We start from the raw sequence: 22611 nt of genomic DNA, 5'->3' as shown, positions 1-22611 counted from the left end.
CACTTTGCATAGATCTCTGACACTTGACTGTCTTGGCAAAGAACTGAGCGTTGTTGAGCTTTTTGACTTAACTCAAAGTGCTGTTATATGTATTAAACACAACTGATTAAGTTAGGGTTTATTTTGAACTCTACGGTATCAATATACCAAATATATATTTCGGTATTTTTTCGGTCTTTCAACTTGGCTCTTTTAAAGACTGCCACACTGTTTTGCTTTTATTCAAAATGGATAGCGGGTATCTCTCAGTCGATCACACTCGACTGTAGCTTAAATCTAAATTTTATTTAAATTAACAGCAGTTCATAGCTTTTATTTCATGATTCAATCAAGCGCAGCCAACTTAACTGCAATAACATGCGATTGATGCGCGGCCAACTTAACAACGTCCATTTGCTGCATTTTTATGAGATGTGGCAACACTTTGCATAGTTCTCTGACACTTGACTGTCTTGGCAAAGAACCGAGAGTTGTTGAGCTTGTTTGCCACTTTCGGAGGCTACTCGAAAGTAATCAACTTATTCGACATCTTGAAGCGAGCAAAGAACATCTCAGGCTACTCTTGCTGCAGGCGGCTGGCAGACAAATAATTGGCGTGCTTGGCGTTGTGTGGCAAGTTGAATATGCAACTTTCAGTCGGATGGGGTGGCCACTTTACAAGACGCCAACAATTGGGCGTTGGCCATATGATATCAATTAAAAATTTGTCTAATTAAATTTGGTAACTTGAAACAATGCCGTTGGGTGTTTGGTCGCTTGAACTCTGAACCTGGGCAAAGAGCGGTGCTGCAAGGAACAAAAGAAGCACCCACTCAAAACTAATGAAAGTTGCATAAAGAGCAGTCCGCAAACTGAGCTGAGAGTAAGACTCGAGTGGCAAGTGGCATCTGTTGGCGTTGCCATTGCCGTTGCCGTTGCTGACTTTTGCCAATTTGTAGTAAATTCTCAGACGGCCACGCCCAGAAGATGTCAATAAATGCTGAGGTTGGTTGTACAAATATGCTCTTCACATTTGACTACCCATCGAGCGAGAGAGTACCTTGAGATTATGGCATGAGCAAGTGGGCAAGAAAAAATAAACCCGACCCCAGACTGCACTTTAGTACCCTTTTGCTCATGCCAATTAGGCAAACACGTTGCACTTTGGGCCCTTGTTCGACACACACTCGGAAACAAAGCGAGAACTTGTGGAGAGCAGAGTGAGAAAGATTCAATGAATCGTTTGATGGTCAAGTCGAGTGCTCTTAATAAACTTATCAGCAGACCAGACTGCAATTTTAACAATTATGTGAGACCAAGTAAAATCAGCTTGGGGTACTTTGACTATCCCTTCATTTTGAGGTATACAGTAAGTATAGTAAGCCTAAGCATGTATCTGTTTCGATGGCGATGCTATCAGATGGTCTCATGTTTTATGGATAGACGGCGAGTGAAACAATGAATGCAGTGCAGGCTCTAACGAGACTTTTGCATAAACATTCCCCTTGGAGGCACTCCAACTGGTAGGCATAGAAAGGAAAGGCAGAGAGTGTGCACACAATGCGTGGCAGTGGCAACAATTGACTAAGTTGTCTCACGGGGCAGCCACATTGACAAGCTGCTGCAGCCACATCAGCGAACTTTGGCTTTGATTTTCATTTTGATGTTGTGCGAAAACTAGCAAAAGGCTGACTGCCCAGCTCCCAGCAATTGGAGCGAAGACAGCTCCCAGGAGAAGCCAAGTCACGGAAACAAAAACAACAACAACTTGGCCGGCAAAAATATGCAAATGCAGCGCGGGAGTCTCCACTTCGGGGTTGTCTGTCTGGTAAACTAACAACCATATTTGGCCACTCCGCTTGACAGACAACAAAAGCTGCTTCTTCAGTCTCCAAAATGGACCAGACAACAAGTCCCTCGGCTCTTTGACTCTTTGGCCAACTTGCTGTCAATGGGACAGGATAAACACAACTTTCCAATGACATAGGATGCTACTCAAGGATGTGAAGTCATTTGCATATCACATACTACGAAATGTGAGTGACAAACTTAACAGCAGGTTTATCCTTAGGATAAACTAGTAAACTGATGCCATACCAAGCACTGTCCACTCGACGAGAAGGTGCTGCCAACTCATGGACATTTGATTGCTACAGTTATTGCAGAGTATCTGTGCTTCGATCTGCGCAACTCTTCAACTGTTTTTTCACTCAATTCTTGGGCAAATTCTCTGCGGCATGCAATTTTCGCTTATGCATGCAACAAACAATTTATGTGCGAGTGTGTGTGTGTGTGTGGTTGTGTGTGAGTGCTGCGAGTGCCTAACTTGATTTACTACTCAAAACCCACAACTCCATTTAGTCTGTCAATATGTCGATTTGCTCCGCCTCGTTTCCCTCCTTTCTTTTGGCCAGGTTTTTTCTTTCTGCCAATCGCATGGAAAATGCGCGTTTTGGTTTCAACACAGTCAAAACAACAAGCAGCAGCCACAACAAGAACAAGTGCCATCAAAAAAACAGTCAAGTGTGCTCGACATTGAAGCACTATGCATCATACGTACATATTAAGGGATATAAAAGGCAACATTCATATTGAGTTAATTAGTTAATAAATTAGTTTATTATTTTGATCACATTTTATCTCTTAGTATATGTAATATTGAAAATTAGGTATTAAAATAATAATAGTTAGTACAACACATATTCTAGAAAAATTCACAATTTGTTTATTAATAAAACTAGAAATTTTACGATATGACTCCAATCATCTTTGAAATAGAAGATATATGCGATAAGTTTTATATAATATGTGTTGAGTTGAAGTAAAGAAGCGATAATAGATTCAAGAATAATATGGAAGTTAATATAATACTTGAAGTGCATTTAAAGTTAAAGTTAAAGTTAAAGAAAATATTGAAGATTTAAGGTAACAGTTTTTTTAATGACTAGAATATATAAACAAATCGCAGATGCAAACAATTTTTTGGAGATGTAATGGAGATGTCAAATGATTAAAAAATATAAGCGCTAATAAAGTTTCATAAGTAATCCAAAGAAATGCAAACTTAATTATTAATTAGTATTATATAATATTAGAAATTATAAGCCATTCCTTAAACTAATTTGAAAGATAGTTTTGTATAGCAAGGCTTTCTGTTAAGTGTTCTCGACCAAGACACTAAGCGTATACACTTTTATATGATTTTGGGCAACGAGTGTGAAAATACTAGTAACAACTTTTGCTTTTGCGTTGTGGGTTTGCTGCTGGGTCTCAGTGGCTGACGTCTGGTGGGCTACCAGTGCTCAACCGATTCCCAATCTCAGAGCAACCGAACAACCCGACCGACCAAGTGTCCAACCATCCGTTGCTGTCCGCCTTTGTCCACGATGTCCACGATTGCTAGACCCGGCCATAATTGACTGCCTGTAAAATTCCTGTCATTTTTTGCCGTTTGGGTGGCTTGTTTTGTTGTGTTTTGTTTCGATTCGTTTTGTTGGTGTTCTTGCAATGTGCTGGGCGTGATTTGTGGGCGTAACACTTTTTGCCATGTCTCTCACTGGGAGTCTGGCAGCAGCAATAGCAGACGAAGAAGAAGCTGTCCTTTTGTTGTCTAGCTGAGAAACATTTTGGGCCAAGCTAATGGCTTGCGTTTGGCCCTGGAAAACAATGTGAACTATTTGTCTAAGAGTTGCAAGCGTTATTCAAACGAGAGACACGAGGCAGTCTGAACTCTGATTGACAATTTGCATGGTCTGCGATACGTAAAAAGCGGATTGATGTTTTCCCAGGAATAGAGAATGCTTAATAAGGCTGAACACCTTGATTTCTCAAATGCACTACTTCGATGCTAATAGAGCTTTTCCCACTGTGACTATTTGATCGCTTCAAAGAGAGAGAGAGAGAAAGAGAGAGAGAGGGAAAAAGAACTCCCAATTCAGCAGACATTAACTGACATCAACATCAGCATTCAGTATCATCATCATTATGAGGCAACTTGACTTTTATGAAGCGTTTCTGAAGTTGTTTGCACTGTCACCCCATTCATAGAACCGTCGAAGGATGGGATGAAAAGGGAGGAAGGAGACATTCAGCAACATGCCGAGTTGCAAGTTGTTGTCCATTGCTCTGCTGGCTGTTAGTTTAACGCTCATGGGACATGCCAAAAATTTGAATAATAATTTTATTTGCCTCAATTTGCATACGAGTTGAAAGTTGGAGTTGGAGTCGAAGTTGGTTTCTTTATTTTGTCCCTTTGTGTGGAGCATAGTCAGTCAGTGGTTGACTCTGTGTGTGTGCTGTTTTGTGGCGCTGTTTGCTTACAATGTGCTGGGCATTTAAGCCATTTGACTTTTGGCCATCAAGTTGTTAACATGTGTTGACTGTGACTAAGAGCGCCACAGCTGGAATTGGACTTGGTCGTGGACTTGCAATGCCCAGTTGCAATGCCAGTTGTAGAGATGTGGACAAGTGCCTTCAGTTTATTTATTCATGCACTTAGTGAGGCATTCACCGCTTGTTCAGTTGAGTCTCTGCTTGTGCTTCATTTTAGCCCATTGCCCATTGCCCATCTGCTAATTGCCCCTGTCCTGTCTTCGAGCCAATCAAAGCACTCGTAATCGTCTCTCTCGCATTATTTACAACTGTGTTTCTGCTGTTCTTCTCCCCTTCCTCTTCCCCTGCCCTGTTCGATTCCCAGGTCAAATCAGTGCGTGCCATTGTTGTTTGTACTCGAAGAGTCGTCAACGTCGTCGACGTCTGCCCATCTCCACATTTCAACTAAATTGAGCGTGCAATTCACTGACTTCGTCGTCGTCTGCTGAGTATTTTCAATGGCAGTCAGTAGTTTATTGAGTTGTCCGTCTACACATCCCATGCAAATGAGTTGACTGCCTGGGACATTTATTGAAAATGTAAGTGCTAATATTTGAACAAGAAAAACCGTAACTTAATTGCAAAAACATGTTGGCAGCTTGACAATTTTGTTGCCTTTCTTGAGGTATGCACACACTCACACACAATTTACATGCTGATGATGTTGTGTGTGGAAGGACAGTGATTAGTTTCGACTCAAATCGATGCTGACTGAATTCATTTGCACTGCAATTCTGTTTAGTTTAGATTGCATTCGCTTCAAGCACATTTCAGTTATGGCTCAAGTCGCAAATTAAGCATACGCCAGGTGAACACACTCACAGCTGCTAATGGCATATCATGTGAAGTAGCCGGGGAACATTGTCTGAAAGCATTTCGCACAAGTGACATGCAACCAAATTGCAGCTTAAAAGCGCAGAGCAACGAAGACAACGCAACTCCACCTTTTAAACAGCCACATCGAGGGTGTGCCCACTGTGCAATCCACAGACTACAATTACTCGACTATCTCGCCAGCTGACTATCCAACTGTCTGGCTGTCTGTCCTCACTCTACTCTCATCCAAGCGGGTATGCTTATTGCTGGAGACTACGCACATAAATATTAGTGAAAGGGTATTTATGCTGCGGCTTAAAGAGCAGTTAAATCTTCTCTCTGGGTTTATATAATTTAGCAAGCGCCAGTCTAGCATTCGGAGGGGAAAAAGGAGCGTCTACTTTTTTAATGCAATTAGTGAGAGCTGCAAAACATTAGGCGATAGACAAACACTCACACACACACACTTGTACTAACGCATATACATATGAAGAGATGTTAAAGAAGTGGGGAGCGGGTATGAAGGGTATATAGCATCTCTTTTTTGTCGCTCAACTCGTAATTGACGCTGAAAGGCAGCGCAAATGAAGTCAACGCCAAAATGTTGTACAATTTTGGGCAAATGCAATTACTTAATCAGCATTCAAGAGCTGCAAAAATGGCCGAGGGTTAAGTTCGAGATAAACAAGCGGAAGGACAAGAGAAAGAGAGATTGAGACGGGAGAATGTTGCGAATGCAACTTAAAATCTATTTATCTCAAGTGGTTTACACAAGTCTTTTGGCCATGTCTGCAGTTGATGATGTTGTTGACGATGCCGATGACGATGATGAGCTTGCATTCGCATTCATATTCACATCCTTTGCTTTGTCCTTGTTGATGTGCGCTTGATAAAATGTGTTTGACTAATTGAAAATTTGCATAAAATCAATTTTAATTGAAAATCTTGTTGGCAAGAAGTATACAAAAAGAGGTTAAGTGAACATTCACTCATACACTCTTTCGTTAGTTCACTCATTCATTCCCAACACACTCAACTGCTCAGGCCAGACAAATATTGGCATTTGCCTTTCATGCTGCTGCAACAAGATGCTAAAGTCAAGATTTCAATTCCCATCTCGCCCCAAAGTGCGTCTGCATCTCTAAGTGTGCGTGTGTGTGTGTGTGTGAGTGTTTTGCTGGTCAAAACTTAAACATTAAAAATTAAATTAAAGCCAAAAGTTGAACCTGTACTGCAATTTGGACATTTAGCAATTAGCAAATTTCATTACAATAAATTATTTATGGATGAGTCTAAAGTGTTGCTCGACGCAAACGGACAACGAATCTTCTTCTCCTCATTTGCAATGATTTTAATTAGTTATTTAATTGCTGCAATTTGCAAACAATTCGTGTAATGACCTCTGCTTCACTCCTTAAGGCATTCAGATAACTAAGAAGCCGACAGAATATAAACTACATTACACATAATTATCAAAACAATTTTGAAAACATTCAAAATATTTCTTATTTGGTTAAATAAAATATGAAGTAGGTTCCTTTTTTTTTAATTTACTCATACATTTGAACTCCAGATTAATTCCAAAATTTCTTTACCCATATACAAAATCTATATACATAAATTTTTTTTGTTAATACATTTAAATTAAAATTAAGAATTTGCTGCTGAAAAAAATTGCATCAATAAAAAGAGAATGGAATTGAATGAATTCAGCTGCAGAAAATATAGTTGATTAAATTTATGATTTTTTCTAAATTAAATTAAATTTTTTGTTAAGCGAATGAAATTATCAATAATTGATGCAGCTTATGAAAATTACATTATAATTAAGTTATGAATACATAAAACTGGGAGTTAAAGTTTCTACAACTAAAGAGAATTCAATTATTATGCTATTATGAATCTGGTAAAAATAATTTAATTTTTAAACGAAAGTAAAGAGAATTTTTCACTTGATATTTTTAACCAGAATATTCATTATTTGCAATTCAAAGATACTCTCGCTGCCACTGAAATCCATATCAGACATCAACTTTCGATTCAATTCGTATTTTGAGTGAATTTTTTGCGTCGCTTTGTAAAAATAATCCATTAGCCTAGTTTTCACAATTTTATGAAGGGCCAGCTTAGGTTGGAGGCGTGTGAACCACGCCCCTTCCATCGTATGGTTTAGATTTTCACGCCAAATAGAATAGGCTTCAGTGACATGTATTGATATTGTTAGAGGATTGCGAAGCAGCTTAGTTGGGTCGTTTGCTATGGAAATTAGGCAACTATGCGTGTGTGTGAGTGTGAGTCGATTTCTAAGGGATTATGAAAGAGTGTCACTCTACATATGTATGCGTATGTAACTATGTCTGTGTTACATCCCTAACTGAAAACTTGTACATTCATTGCGAAAGCTTTTCAAAGCATTTAAAGGCAATTTTGCAGCTTAGATGTATTGAAATGCTGCTGACAGGTGAAACGATTGGCACAATTCGGCTTAGTTTTTACTGAGTACGTTTTGCAATCGATATGTGGGAGAATGTCTAATAATCCACTCAAAACAGTAGGCAACAAAATGAGCTTAAGCGAGCTGGGACATTTTTGTGCAGAAGACAGTTGAAATCAAGTTGAAGTATCTTAATATTCGCAAAAAGATATATATATTCTACTATACGGTATAGAAGCGTATTGAAAGTCTTCTAATAACATTTCGATGAAATTTAAATTGAAAGTTATTAGAATTTGTATTTTTGAAATGTTACCAGCTTTTATATTGAATTCTACTTTAGTGTTTTGTAGTTTATTGCACGTACAGGTGTTTTGTTCAATAGTAACAAATAATAATAGATAAAGATTAATAAAGTATCTTTCCCCTTGTCTGCTATATTTTTTTAATTATAAAGTGCTTAAATTATGTATTAACATTTATTGCTTTATACTGAATATTAACTTTTGAATGTACCATTTTATTGTCATTACAATTAGTTATTGAAATATTTCTATTTGTGGTGTTGATATACAGAATTTTACAATAAGAGTAGTTAGTTTCTAGAGTCAATCTTTTGGATCAAATCAACTAGAGATACGCATCAAAAAAGATACTTATGTATGCTTTTTCGATCTGCTGTTTATTTTCAGCTATTAATACTTAATAATACTAAAATATTTCTTTATTTATTTTCAGTTATTAATACTTAGTAATATTAAAATATTTATTTATCTTAATTACTTCAAATGAAACAAATTCTAATTGAATATCCGTAATTATATCTGTATCTTATTGTCATTACAAAATTGATTCCCAAGTAATTGCAGCATTCTTCTGCATTTTATTGAGTGCAGCAGCGTCTGGAGAATAGACTGTGGAGTTGTGTGTTGGCTTTTGTTATGCCAATTGGATCAACACGGACAGGTGTAAATTACGTGAGCTTAGAAAAAGCCACTACAAAGCTGCATAGCATGAAGAAGCAGCAGAGAAAGGTAAATCGAGGGGAATGAGTGCAGTTGCTTTGACTTTGGTTCACTCAATTTTGATTGTTGTTGTTGTTGCTGTTGTTTTCGTTGTGGTGTGCGTTTAATTAATTTGACAACACACACACACACACACTCCTGTAAGTGTCCTCTTGCTTGTGTGAGGTCGAAGCTCTTTGGCAGCGTCACTTAATTAATTTGCTGCTGCTGCTGTTGATGCCGTTTGCTGTGTGCACTTAATGCCGGAAGTTGAAGAAATACGGCCGCATTTTGGCTTTATGGTATGGTAAATTACGGGAGCACATAAGATGAGCCTCCTCTGCCCGTAGAGGAAGTCACTCAGCTCTGCACTTGATCCATCTCATGGTGCTACACGTGTGTGAGTGTGTTTGTTTGTGTCTGTGAGTAAATCAATCAAAATGCTTCCGCCAAGCCTTGACTGTTCCGCCCAGCGACCTCACCCACACACACACACACATGCACACAATTTATGGCAAATCTGATGCAAATATCTAAGAAGCTTACGACGCCCAAAATCGTTTACGCATTTTTAACCCATTATGTTGTATTGTGTGTGTGTGTGCGTGTGTGTTGTGCGTGTGTGTTTTATGTGTATCATCGGCTTGAATGCTCAAGGTCCGGCGCTCTGGTTTAAGCTGCTTTCTAGGCGCCGGCCAAGCGGCTCAACTGACGGATGCCGACAAACTCATTAGTAGCTAAAGGCAAGTCATAAATTTTGCCACAAGTCCCAGCCACCCACAGCAGCATTCACCTACACTGTTTTCCTGGCACTCTCTCTTCGTCTTCGTCTCTCACTGTCGTTGTGACTTGCTTGTGCCTATCTTCCTAAATCTTTCACCCGCGAGAAATTGTTTTAGTTAGTCCCGAGTGTCGATTATTCGATTGCAGGTAATGTTGTGAAATCGCGAGTTAGGCATAAATTTAATAGAATCTTCGATGAAACTCTTTATAATGTCATTATTATTTATATATTTTATTTCTAAGAGAAACATTTATAAACTCCTAATAAACTTATTGACTGACTATACTTAATATTTAAAATTAAGATAATAGATTAGATTTCAAGGTTTGAAATGCGCGTTTTCGGATTAACATTTCTTTATTTATTTTATTTTTATACTCGCTACTCACAGGGTATAACTTTATGCCGGTAGAGTATTATAACTTCGCCTGTCCGTCCGTCTGTCCGTATGAACATTTATATATATCTCAGAGACTATATGCTTTCACTAATGTTCAGTATATTATTTTGATATATGTAAATTATAATACCACATTGATTTGCATATAATAGCTCTTATTATAGACATTTTCTTTTACTGTTTGCATTTATAAGAATCTTGTAGTTGATTTAAATTCAATTGTTTTCTAAATTTTTAAACATTTAAATAAATAAAGAAAGAAAAGAAAATAAAGAAAACATTCATTTTGTGATGAATACCTTGAAGTGTCATCGATTTTGATAACCAATCGAATAAGAGAATTGGAAAGTTATGCCCGAATATTGTAGTTGACTAAATATTGAAGAATCCTAATATTTTGATATTGAATAGAACTTGTTTAAACTACAAATTTCAAATTTGGGTTGTGCAAGGTTTAGGATTCGGAAAGCAATTTCATACAGTTAAGAAATAGTAAAATCGAATTCCTTTTCTTTTGCATTCGTTAGTATGTAACGATATAGTATGCTTTTATTTTTCCAATCACAAGTCTTGAAAGTTTACAATCAAAACAAGTATTATCGAAACATAAAACTCTGAAAATGTATCTCTTAAAATTAATTGTTATTCTCGCTTTTATACATTGCCGCTACCAACATTTTAATCTTTTGGCTGACGCACTGTTGGAAGACAACATTAATATTGAGTCTGCGGCATTACGAAGTAACTACAAGAGTTTTTATAATGTACTTGATGAGGTCAAGAACACCAATGAGGCACCACTAACAAAAGTGAAAAGTAAAAGCGAATCTTTTGCCAACTCTAGCTTGGTCAAAACCAGAGAGGATGATGAATTCGTTTTTCTAGTAGTCGGTGGTTATCGTCCAGAGAAGAATGATCTTGCTAAATATGTTGTGTCGATTCGCCTTGTATATTATGGAGGATGAATATGGTTTTGGGTTTGGACACAATTGTGGTGGCTCTATAATTTCTAAGAAAGTTATTCTGACAGCAGCGCATTGTCTTACCACGCGGTACGTTCCATTTTGTCAAATTAAATTGCACATACATTTATTTTAAGCTAAAGACATAAGGTAAAGGGGTCCGTATAGGAAATGTATTGTAACAAGCAGAATAGGATACCTGCGACCCCATAAAGTATATATATATTCTTGTTCCGGGTGAGCGGCGGAGCCGATAGACAATATATAACTATAAATGGCATACTTTATGGTATATTTTGTGCTTTATCGAAAATGTATAATAATATTTCAAACATTTCTGGAATATTTGGATCTTCTATATTTTATTTGCTTTTTATACAGGGGTTCTATAACGCTCGCAAAGAATATAAAGGTCGTCGCTGGAACAACTCGTCGTTTGCTACGAAATAAACAGACCCAAGAATTAACGGTGGCCTCAGTAAAATTGCATCCTAAGTATTATAATTATAATCATATCTATGACATCGCATTGATTAAGCTCAAGGATGAGTTGGACTTAAATGAAGAGTTTGTGAGTATTATTCCTATAGCAAATGAGAAGCCATTAGCTGGACAGTTATGTACTAGCATAGGATGGGGCGACATGTTGGAAGTAAGTTTGGAACTATAATATACAATAGAAATACATATGCATCACTTTAATTCGATTTTTAGACTGGACCGACGCCTGATGATATTGGAACTGGAGATGTAACTACTAAGTCAGATGCATATTGTGCATCAAGAATCAGGGTTTTTAGTAAGGACTTGTGTGTATGCGTCTCGAATCCCAAAAATTATGAAGTCAGCGTTGCTAATGGTGACTCAGGAGGACCGTTAATATGCGATAACAAAGTGGTGGGCATTGCTGCATACGGGATACGTATGGGCCATGCAACACTTCCTCCGGTATACACTAATGTCTATTATTTTCGAGAATGGATATTACGAAATGGAGTTTGTTGCCTCACCAATAAGTTGGAGCTCATCGTTTTGGCTTTCGTCATTGCCTTCAGTAATCAATATATTTTTTAAAATTGAAGAAGACTGAATCAAACCAGATAAGATTTTATAATTTGATAAATACATACATTACATTATACTTTATCTATAACTCTATCTCGAATATATATATATAGTTTACCTATTAACGTATCTTTGGCATTCAATTCTTGATATCAAATTAAAATTAAACAAGTAAGAAAGTTACAGTCGAGTGTGCTCGACTGTGAGATACCCGCTACCCATTTTTAATAAAGGCAAAATATTGCGGTATCATTTTCAAATACTAAAAAATACTAAAAATATACCAAATGGTATGTTTGGTATATCGATATAGTACACCATTCAAAATATACCATAAACCGCACAATGTGCTAGATTGTCGGCCAAAGCAACTCAGACCCCTAGTAAGTAGGCGTTTTTGCCCATACAAAAGTATTTCTTTAATAACTTCCACAATTTTTATCTGATCGCAACCAAATTTCAGGAATCATAACTACTACAGTAATTATTGTATATACCAAAATTCGTAGCTCTATCTTTAAAATTACACTTGTTATTCAATTTTTTTGATTTGCGGGGGCGGAAGTGGGCGTGGCAAAAATTTGAAACAAACTTGATCTGCGTGCAAACATAACAAATGCTGTCGAAAAAAAATTATAGCTCTATCTCTTATAGTCTCTGAGATCTAGGTGTTCATACGGACGGACGGACAGATGGGCAGACGGACAGACGGACATGGCTATATCGTCTCGGCTGTTGACGCTGATATATATACTTTATAGGGTCGGAGATGCCTCCTTCTACCTGTTACATACATTTCCTGCCGGCACAAAGTTATAATACCCTTCTACCCTATGGGTAGCGGGTATAAAAATTCATAAGTTTCCAGTATTGATATCATTGAGTTAGCAATAAAATAAAATCTATGGTAAAAAAAATATACAAAAATGTATTGAATTTATTTTTATTTTAAGCTAAAAAGCAAATTCAAAACTATTTACAGAGGCAATTTATTTTATCTAATACTAAATAAATTGTTTGAAATGGTTGCATTCGCTTTTTAACTGAAAATTAAATTTGTTGTTGGGTTCCTGAATTCTTAAATTAAAATATTTTGTAACACTAAAAATAAAAATACAAATTAGATATTATACTTTAACGTATATTAAATTTTGTATTTAAAAATGAATTTTTGATGTTGATTCTTAATGTCTATTTGTTGTCGGGTTTAAATACAAAATATTGACGGATTATTTTAGCAGATTTAAGTTTGTTTGCAATGCCGACTTCAAGTTTGCATGAATGATACTAAATTAAAATGATAATTTGCATTGCATCAAAACAAGTAACAAAGCAACAATCGAGTGTTCTCGACTGTTATATACTCGCAACTCATTTTCGATAAAACCATATGAAAATAAATCTAATTAAGCTTTTTAACTTTGAAATTTTTAAAGGCATTAATGTGGGATACGATTTATAGGTTTATTTATTTAATGTATTGTTGGACTTGATCAACCCTAAAAAAAGTTCTTATAATTAGTAAATGCAAATATTATATATATCTTCAAGTAGAACCTGAATATTATTTAAAATATGATTGACTGTTTCGGCGTGTTTTCAATAATTTGTAAATTCCTTGTGTACATTATTTGCATTAACTATTTTAAACAGAAAAACTGCAAGGCCACCTAATTATATAAAAATAATTTTACAAATAGTACAGAAGTCTCAACTTGTACCAAGTTGTTGGTCTTATTAATAGTCTGTCCATTATGACGGAAAGAGTTACGGCTTTGGCAATGGATAATAGCCCACGCTTCCTGGCTACGTTTAGGAGGCTCAGCTCTAGTTCTCATCTTGGCATCCAGCATAACTCAACAGAGAGCGAAGTCACAGTTGACGCATCCCTTTCGCTTTTCCCGTTTCCTATTTGCTTTCCCTTTTCCATTTACATCATCAGCATGAAAAGCAACGTTGCCATCATGGTCTTGATGATGATGATGATGATGAGGTGGCGTTGAGAAATCACTTCAATGCACTAAAATCCTATTAAATCTGTGCAGTCAAAGCAACAACAACAGCAGCACCAACAACAGCAACATTCAGTCAGACAGAACATTATTCAAGTATTTTTAGCCGTTTTTCGTACACGAAAAATGCAAAAAGGTTAAAACATTCAGCAAAGTGAGCGAAGTTGAAGGGAGATGGCTAGAAAGAGAAGCAGAGAGAGAGAGAGAGAGAGAGAGAGAGCGAGAGAGAGAAGAGAATTGCATAAACATAATGAATGCAATTCGTTGTTGCGTCGCTCTTTGAGTGTTTGAGTGTTGGCTGTTTCGAGTCTGTCGAGTGTGTTGAATGATGGAATGGAAAAGAATGCGGGGCATTCCCCCGCTTCGAGGTGGGGAAGTGTGTGTAAATAAGCCTTTGCATTTGTTGTTGCATTGACTTTTCGCACTTCCAAATCCCAAAGCATTTGAAATTTAAAACCAAGCAACAACATTCAAATCAGCAACAACTCCGACTACGCATAATTTACACACAACACATTCGATGAGTGTTGTCAAGGGCGGAGTGCGGGGACGATGTGTTTGTATGTGACAAGTGGCACCTAGCAGGGGCGAAAAGCCTTCCACAAATGCATTGAAGACTCGTTCGATTTTGATTCAGTTTTCTTCAAAGTGGGTGAAAAGCTGTCAATGCGTCAAGCCATAATTTTCTTCGTTCTAAAGATTTCATCAGAGGTGCCGAAAGCTCAGGTTGGAAATGTGCGTGTTTTCACCTGAAAAGAAAAGCTGACATTCTGAGTGCATTGTTGATGTCGATGCAGCTTCTGTTGTTTTTGAAATGCTTCTAATGATTGTGTCGAATGTCGACAGAGAAAACTCTCTCAAAAGTTACTTATTTCGACAGTAAAATTCTCTTTCAGCTCGTGCGTTGCAATCAACGGTCAACAGATGGGAAAATACTCTTTGCAATTTGAGCACCGAATAATCTAATCTGTTAATTCTCATCTATAATGTAATTACTTGCAATGCGATCAGTGACAACAATTGCAATAATATTACAATATTTCGCGTTGTACATAAAATAAATTGAACTTACCAAAGTTGTCACGCTATAAATGAATTCAAAATAAAACAGTTTGATCAAACTAAATAGAAAGATAATAATTATTATTATTAATTTAATTTAACACCAAATATGCCATCAATAACAAAACCTCAATTAAATAGATTAAAAAAGTACATTATTTATTTTATTCCTAATAATTTGATTTAGATAAATACTCTATGTATGTCAAGTTTATTATTATATATTAGAACTAGTCTAAAATATAACAAGCAAGAAAGCCACTGTCGAGTATACTCGACCAATTTGCTTTATCTAGCTCTAAAATTGCGCACAAAGTTATAATACCCTTCTACCCTATGGGTGTAGCGGGTATGAAAATTGAAACTATTATTCGCGCTTATTGCAATGCTACAACGTTCGACGTTCGATGTGATTGAAAATAATATAAGCAAATATACTTTTGTGTAATATTTAACTGATAAGACACAAATGATTAAAGACAAATTTCCATTACTTTAGTAAGTGATTAGTTGTGAGACGAATCGAAGCTTCGAAGTGCGCGTTCAAAATGATTTTAATTGCAAACGTATTAACTATATTGTGGATGGTTTCACAAGTGCAAAGCTCGGTTAGTGACTCAATTAAAAAGTAATTCTCTATACAATATCCAATGAATTTGTTTGTTTATAGTGCTTCGCAGGTTCAAGGGAAATGGATGAACAATGCAGCACATATTGCTATCAAGTAGTGAAACCTCTTTTGCAACACGTCAACTCGGCCAACTCGAAAGAGAATATATTCATCGAACTAAACAACAAGATTAAAGAGCTAGAAGCGAAAATAGTGAATTTAAATGAAATGGCTGAGCAAAACGATATGCAATTGGCATTGCAAGCGGAGATAATTGCCTTGTATAAAAACAATACGAACAACTATGAAAAACGCATTGCGGAACTTGAGAGTGAAAACGTAAAACGAAAAGCCAAGGTTAAAACTAATAAAGATGAAACACTTAACGATTCTTATTCACTGCCAATGGAGAAATTTCCATTGGAGAAATTTGTTCACCTAGATGAAAAGTATCATCCGGTGCCAATATGTCCGAGTAGTTTAACTGGCCTCGTTGAAATTCCAGTTTACGTACGAAATACCAACTATTACTCATGTGATTCTAGCATTGCTGGTCCTGGTTGGATAGTTATGCAACGGCGTATAGATGGCAGATTGAATTTTAATCGTAATTGGGCTGATTACAGGAAAGGATTCGGTGAATTAAATGGCGAGTTTTTCATGGGTCTCGAAGAGATTCATTTACTGACCACATCGCAACCTCACGAGCTGTATATTTTACTTGTGGACTTTGCGAATAGAGAACGATATGCCAGATACAGTGACTTTTCCATTGGCAGCGAGGAGGAATCCTACGAGTTGAAGGAACTTGGATCATACTCTGGAAATGCCGGAGATGCTCTGCGCAGTCATGAACTCACACAATTCTCCACTCCAGATAGGGATAATGATCTGGACAAAGATAGTTGTGCTGAGAATTTCAGGTCTGGTTGGTGGTTTTCCAAGTGCTATGAATGGTAAGAAGGTTGAAAGTAGTAGTTAAATTCATCAGATATTTAAATTATTGCCTCTTTTCAGCAATCTTAATGGAGAATACACTAAAGCGGACCCTCGAAGTGATGATCTTCAGAGTATTGAGTGGAGAACTTGGAAGCACAAGCCATTGAAATTCAGTCAAATGATGATAAGGTCAAAGACAAAAATTAACAAGGTAAAAGATAGTTTAAATATTCAACTTTTTGTACAATTCAATAATCATTTGAGTTCTTCCAATTAGAGTCAAATTCTGCTATGACGTTTTGATTTCTCACCAAGGATTATAAGAAGCTAAACTTGTTTTTTTAATGTAAAATAAATATATTTTTCATTTACCATGGATCACGATAAATTGTATAGAAATAGGTGTGAAAGTTTCGTATCCCTTTTTTGATCAGATTCCTAAAGTTTATAATTATTGACAAAAAGACGCGTTTCGAGTTTTACAATGCTATTTAATGTATTAACATATATTGCTCGATCAAGCAAGTAAAAATATGAGCTGCTTACATGCAAATATCGAAAGCTTGTAAGATTCAGCAATGTTTCCAAAACAATAGTTTTTAAAAATAAATGTTATACGATTAAGTGGTGTAATAATAAGTAATTTTATTTCTTCATTCTTTTTACTATTGATTGAGAAAAGTTTATGCAACGCTTTAGTTAAAAAAAAAAAACTCCAAATATATGAAAACGACTTTTTATTTTGTAATGGCAATAAGGGAAAGTTCATTTAAACTTTTCATTTAAATTTGTTAAATAATTTCAGATATAATGATCATATTTGTTGCCTGGGCGTCGTTATGTTGTGGTTGGCACAATTAGCCCAAAACATGATTCCAACGCAGATAATTTAGATAAATGCCTTAAATTCATTTAGTATTTAGCTCACAATTTTCTGCTGGCCAACACGTCCGGCTTGGCACAACAAACAACACACACAAACACATAACACATGAGAGGAAGATAGAACCAAGGCAATAAGCTGTCCCAATTAGCCAGGCTCGAAGGCTGCAGCATTGCATGCCAGTGTGCAGTCTGCCAGTCGACTGCCAGATTACTTACATAACAACAGAGCATAGTCGACAACATACTTCATACTTCATGCCACACACTGGGCACCACACAACTTGCAACATTCACTTCGCATATCTGCGGCTGCTGTTGTTCATGTTACACTTTTCATATTTAATTCAATTTTTTTTAGTGTTTATTGTTGTAACATCTCCATGTCGGCAGCCATCTTCTGTTTTCCTCGTTACCGGCCATGTGTGTTGGCCAACATGTTGTTGCTGCTGTTGCTCGCTTTTGCGGCTTTTATGCTGCTGCTCTTCTCATTTACGCTCCGGGCATTACATTAGCTGCAATTAATTAAGTTATACTCTGGGAATTACTTAAGCTTGGCCTGGCTTACAATAAACAGCTCATACGTAAGTATGTCCCACATGCGCTCTCCCTCTCTTCCCCTTTCTATCTAAAGCTTGCCTGAAAGTTATAGACTGTGAGTTACCCTAGTTATTCTATGAATAAAGTTAATACTAAGTACGACACTATCAACAAACAATTTGAGCGTAGAGTATACTGAAAGAATTAAAAAAATACGTGCGTTAATATTTTTTTTTTTTACTTTTTATTTTATTTTATACTATATAATATGCAACATTAAAAATAAAATATATTATACATGAAGCAGCTTTAAATTATAGATATTTTCGTTGTCTTTTTGCATTTATAAAAAGACTGTAATTTGCATAATTTTAATAGTTTTCAAAAAAAGTATCATCGAATAAGAGAATCGAAAGTTATGCCCGAATATTTTAGTTGACTAAATATTGGAGAATTCTAATATAAATATATTTTGATAGTAAATAGAACTTGTTAAGAAATAGTAAAATCGAATTCCTTTTTTTCGTAATTTAAGTAAGTAACGATATAGTATGCTTTTATTTTTCAAATCACAAGTCTTGAAAGTTTACAATCAAAACAACTATTATCGAAACATAAAACTCTGAAAATGAATCTCTCAAAATTAATTGTTATTCTCTCTTTTATACATTGCCGCTTCAAGCATTTAAATTGTTTGGCTGACGCACTATTGGAAGACAACCTTAATATTGAGTCCGCGGCATTACGAAGTAACTACAAGAGTTTTGATAACGTACTTGATGAGGTCAAGAACACCAATGAGGCACCACTAACAAAAGTGAAAAGTAATAGCGAATCTTTTGCCAACTCTAGCTTGGTCAAAACCAGAGAGGATGATGAATTTGTTTTTCTAGTAGTCGGTGGTTATCGTCCAGAGAATAATGATCTTGCTAAATATGTTGTGTCGCTTCGCCATGTAGATATGGAGAAAGATGATGGTTTTGGATTTGGACACTTTTGTGGTGGCTCTATAATTTCTAAGAAAGTTATTCTGACAGCAGCGCATTGTCTTGCTAAGAGGTACGTTACATGTTGTCAAATTAAATTGCACATACATTTCCTTTAAGCAGAAGACATAAGAGGGTGAAAGGGTGCCTACAGGAAATATTTTGTAATAAGCAGAATGGGATATCTGCTACCCCATAAAGTATATATATTCTGGTTCAGGGTCAGCAGCGGAGCCGATAGACAAGACATAACTATATATGGCAAATTGGTATACTCTATGGTATATTTTGCGCTTTATGGAAAATTTATATTAATATTTCAATATATTTTCGGAATATTTGGATCTTCAATATTTTATTTGTTTTTTATACAGGGGTTCTATAGCGTTCGCAAAGAATATAAAGGTCGTCGCTGGAACAACTCGCCGTTTGCTACGAAATAAACAGACCCAAGAATTAACGGTGGCCTTGATTAAGCTCAAGGATGAGTTGGACTTAAGTGAAGAGTTTGTGAGTATTATTCCTATAGCAAGTGAGAAGCCATTAGCTGGACAGTTATGTACTATCATAGGATGGGGCACCATTTTGGAAGTAAGTTTGCAACTATAATATACAATAGAAATATGCATCACTTCAATTCGATTTTTAGAGTGGACCGGAACCTGATAATATTGGAAATGGAGATGTAACTATTCACTCAGATGCATATTGTGCCTCAAGACTCGGGCGCTTTAAAAAGGACTTCTTTGTATGCATCTCGAACCCCCAAAAATTATGAAGTCAGCAGTTCCAGTGGTGACTCAGGAGGACCGTTAATATGCGATAACAAAGTGGTGGGCATTTGTTCTCACGGGATGCGTATTGGACATGCAACACTTCCTAAGGTATACACTAATGTCTACTATTTTCGAGAATGGATATTACGAAATGGAGTTTGTTGCCTCACCAATAAGTTGGAGCACATCGTCCTGACATTCGTCATTGCTTTTATCTATCAATATACTTTTTAAAAGATATGGAATATAGACTAAGATACGATTTTATAATTTTAAACATTTTTGTAAACTCTCTATTTGTCTCATTTTAATTTGAAATTAATTATAAATATTTTCTGGAATATTTTGTGGCATACAATTAATAATGGGAACTTTAAATAGTCGATATATTATATAATAAGCAACATTAAAAATAAAATATATTATACATGAAGCAGCTTTAAATTATAGGTATTTTCGTTGTCTTTTTGCATTTATAAAAAACCTGTAATCTGCATAATTTAAATCGTTTCTTAAATCTAAACACTAAAAAATATCATCGAATAAGAAAATCTGAAGTTATGCCCGAATGTTTTAGTTGACTAAAGATTGAAGATTTCTAATATAAATATATTTTAAAATCAAATATAACTTGTTCAATCTACAAATTGCAAATTTGGATTGTGAAAGATTAAAGAGGATTTTCATACATTTAAAAAAATAAAACGAATAACTTAGAGCATTTGTATTCGTAATATTTAAGTAAGTAACGATATAGTATGCTTTTATTTTTCAAATCACATGTCTTGAAAGTTTACAATCAAAACAAGTTTTATCGAAACATAAAACTCTGAAATGAATCTCTCAAAATTTATTGTTATTCTCGCTTTTTTACATTACCGCTACAAACATTTAAATCTTTTGGCTGACGCACTATTGAATGACAACCTTAATATTGAGTCTGCGGCATTACGAAGTAACTACAAGAGTTTTTATAATTTACTTGATGAGGTCAAGAACACCAATGAGGCACCACTAACAAAAGTGAAAAGTAAAAGCGAATCTTTTGCCAACTCAAGCTTAGTCAAAACCAGAGAGGATGATGAATTTGTTTTTCTAGTAGTCGGTGGTTATCGTCCAGAGAAGAATGATCTTGCTAAATATGTTGTGTCGCTTCGCCGTGTATATATGGAGGATGAATATGGTTTTGGATTTGGACACTTTTGTTGTGGCTCTATAATTTCTAAGAAAGTTATTCTGACAGCAGCGCATTGTCTTGCTAAGAGGTACGTTACATGTTGTCAAATTAAATTGCACATACATTTCCTTAAAGCAGAGAACATAAAACGGTGAATGGGTTCTATAAGATTGAAATGTTTTGTAACAAGCAGAATAGGATATCTGCTACCCCTTAAAGTATATATATTCTGGTTCAGGGTCAGCAGCAGACGATATAAGCTTGTCCGTCTGTCCATATGATCATCTAACTATAAAAGATAGATTTTAAATTTTTTTCGACAAAACTTTTTGTTACAAACGGAACAATTGCGTTCCTCAGCTCTCTCTTCAATATTTTATATATTAATATTTCAATATTTCAATTTTTGGATCTTCTATATTTTATTTGTTTTTTATACAGGGGTTCTATAACGTTCGCAAAGAATATAAAGGTCGTCGCTGGAACAACTCGCCGTTTGCTGCGAAATAAACAGAGCCAAGAATTAACGGTGGCCTCAGTAAAAGTGCATCCTAAGTATAATGCATTTAATGTTCATACCTATGACATCGCATTGATTAAGCTCAAGGATGAGTTGGACTTAAGTGAAGAGTTTGTGAGTATTATTCCTATAGCAAGTGAGAAGCCATTAGCTGGACAGTTATGTACTGTCATAGGATGGGGCATCATTTTGGAAGTAAGTTTGCAACTATAATATACAATAGAAATATGCATCACTTCAATTTGATTTTTAGGATGGACCGTTGCCTGATGATATTGGAAATGGAGATGTAACAATTCACTCAGACGCATATTGTGCCTCAAGAAGCTTTGGCTTTAAAAAGGACTTGTTTGTATGCGTCTCGAACCCCAAAAATTATGAAGTCAGCAGTTCCAGTGGTGACTCAGGAGGACCGTTAATATGCGATAACAAAGTGGTCGGCATTTGTTCTCACGGGATGCGTACTGGGCATGCAACAATTCCTGATGTATACACTAATGTCTACTATTTTCGAGAATGGATATTACGAAATGGAGTTTGTTGCCTCACCAATAAGTTGGAGCACATCGTCCTGGCATTCGTCATTGCTTTCATCAATCAATATACTTTTTAAAAGAGATGAAATATAGACAAAGATAAGATTTTAAAATTTAAAACTCTCTATTTGTCTCTATATTTTCTGGAATATTTTGTGGCATACAATTAATAATGGGAACTTTAAATAGTCGATATAAAATTAAAAAATATTATTTCTTAAGTTTCAAAATTAATATATATAATCTATAGCGAAAACAGAAATAAAAATAATATCGAAATGAGATGAAATAAGTGAATTTATTTTAAAACTAGATATTAATATTAAAAATTAGATCTTATACTTTAATGTATTGTCTGTAATGTATTGTATTTCTATTTGCTATCGGGGTTTTGACAGAATATATTCCGTCCGTTTTAAATCTGTTTGCAGTATAAACTCGTAAGTTCGCAAGAAAGATATTACATCAAAAAAAGTAGGAAAGAATAATTGGAATATCGATATATGTACATGGCAAAAATGACATAGAATACAAAATATACTAGATTTTCAGCAAAAGGCTCTTAATAAGTTAGAAAAACTTTTATTGTATTAGTAATAGCATATATTTTAATTTTGGGAGAGTCTGTTAAACTCTAAATCATTTCAGAGATTACGAATGACATTTGCTTCGAGCTTAATGCATGTTTGACAACAGGAAGAAACAAAATGGATGTCCAATTACAAATGAATAAGCCAAAGCCGCAGTTGCAATTGC

The 22611-nt window shown here is 35.7% G+C and overlaps 2 protein-coding genes across 9 annotated transcripts; both read left to right on the top strand.

Annotated features, from left to right (window-relative positions):
• Positions 1 to 10328: 10328 nt before the first annotated feature.
• On the top strand, positions 10329 to 21975 carry LOC117576993 (trypsin alpha-3-like). 8 transcript variants are annotated; one of them, XM_052006515.1, is made up of 5 exons: positions 10331 to 10564; positions 18645 to 18919; positions 19221 to 19251; positions 21272 to 21514; positions 21573 to 21975. In XM_052006515.1, the coding sequence occupies exons 1-5, from the start codon at positions 10409 to 10411 to the stop codon at positions 21930 to 21932; spliced, it is 1065 nt and encodes a 354-aa protein (XP_051862475.1). In that variant the 5' UTR covers positions 10331 to 10408; the 3' UTR covers positions 21933 to 21975. The 8 variants fall into 8 exon arrangements, with proteins under 8 accessions (XP_051862478.1, XP_051862475.1, XP_051862476.1 ...); XM_052006516.1 differs by lacking the exon at positions 18645 to 18919 and having other exon boundaries at positions 10331 to 10840; XM_052006514.1 differs by lacking the exon at positions 10331 to 10564 and having other exon boundaries at positions 18435 to 18919.
• LOC117576225 (angiopoietin-related protein 7-like) lies at positions 15382 to 17144 on the top strand. Its single transcript, XM_034260838.2, has 4 exons — positions 15382 to 15497; positions 15560 to 16455; positions 16517 to 16649; positions 16716 to 17144. The coding sequence occupies exons 1-4, from the start codon at positions 15438 to 15440 to the stop codon at positions 16731 to 16733; spliced, it is 1107 nt and encodes a 368-aa protein (XP_034116729.2). The 5' UTR covers positions 15382 to 15437; the 3' UTR covers positions 16734 to 17144.
• Positions 21976 to 22611: the final 636 nt, after the last annotated feature.

Source organism: Drosophila albomicans, chromosome 2R (assembly GCF_009650485.2).
Source record: "Drosophila albomicans strain 15112-1751.03 chromosome 2R, ASM965048v2, whole genome shotgun sequence".
NCBI classification, from domain to species: domain Eukaryota; kingdom Metazoa; phylum Arthropoda; class Insecta; order Diptera; family Drosophilidae; genus Drosophila; species Drosophila albomicans.
Note: the sequence above shows the minus strand (reverse complement) of the source record. Positions and strands in the feature narration are given on the sequence as shown.

Bases quoted from the DNA above. Each gene is read 5' to 3' on its own strand.
- LOC117576225 (XM_034260838.2), top strand. From the start codon at position 15,438: ATGATTTTAATTGCAAACGTATTAACTATATTGTGGATGGTTTCACAA. The intron at 15,498-15,559 runs GTTAGTGACTCA...GTTTGTTTATAG, and splicing joins TTTCACAAGTGCAAAGCTCG to TGCTTCGCAGGTTCAAGGGA. The intron at 16,456-16,516 runs GTAAGAAGGTTG...GCCTCTTTTCAG, and splicing joins TTTTCCAAGTGCTATGAATG to CAATCTTAATGGAGAATACA.
- LOC117576993 (XM_052006515.1), top strand. From the start codon at position 10,409: ATGTATCTCTTAAAATTAATTGTTATTCTCGCTTTTATACATTGCCGC. The intron at 10,565-18,644 runs GTCAAGAACACC...GTACTTGATGAG, and splicing joins TTTATAATGTACTTGATGAG to GTCAAGAACACCAATGAGGC. The intron at 21,515-21,572 runs GTAAGTTTGCAA...TTTGATTTTTAG, and splicing joins GATGGGGCATCATTTTGGAA to GATGGACCGTTGCCTGATGA.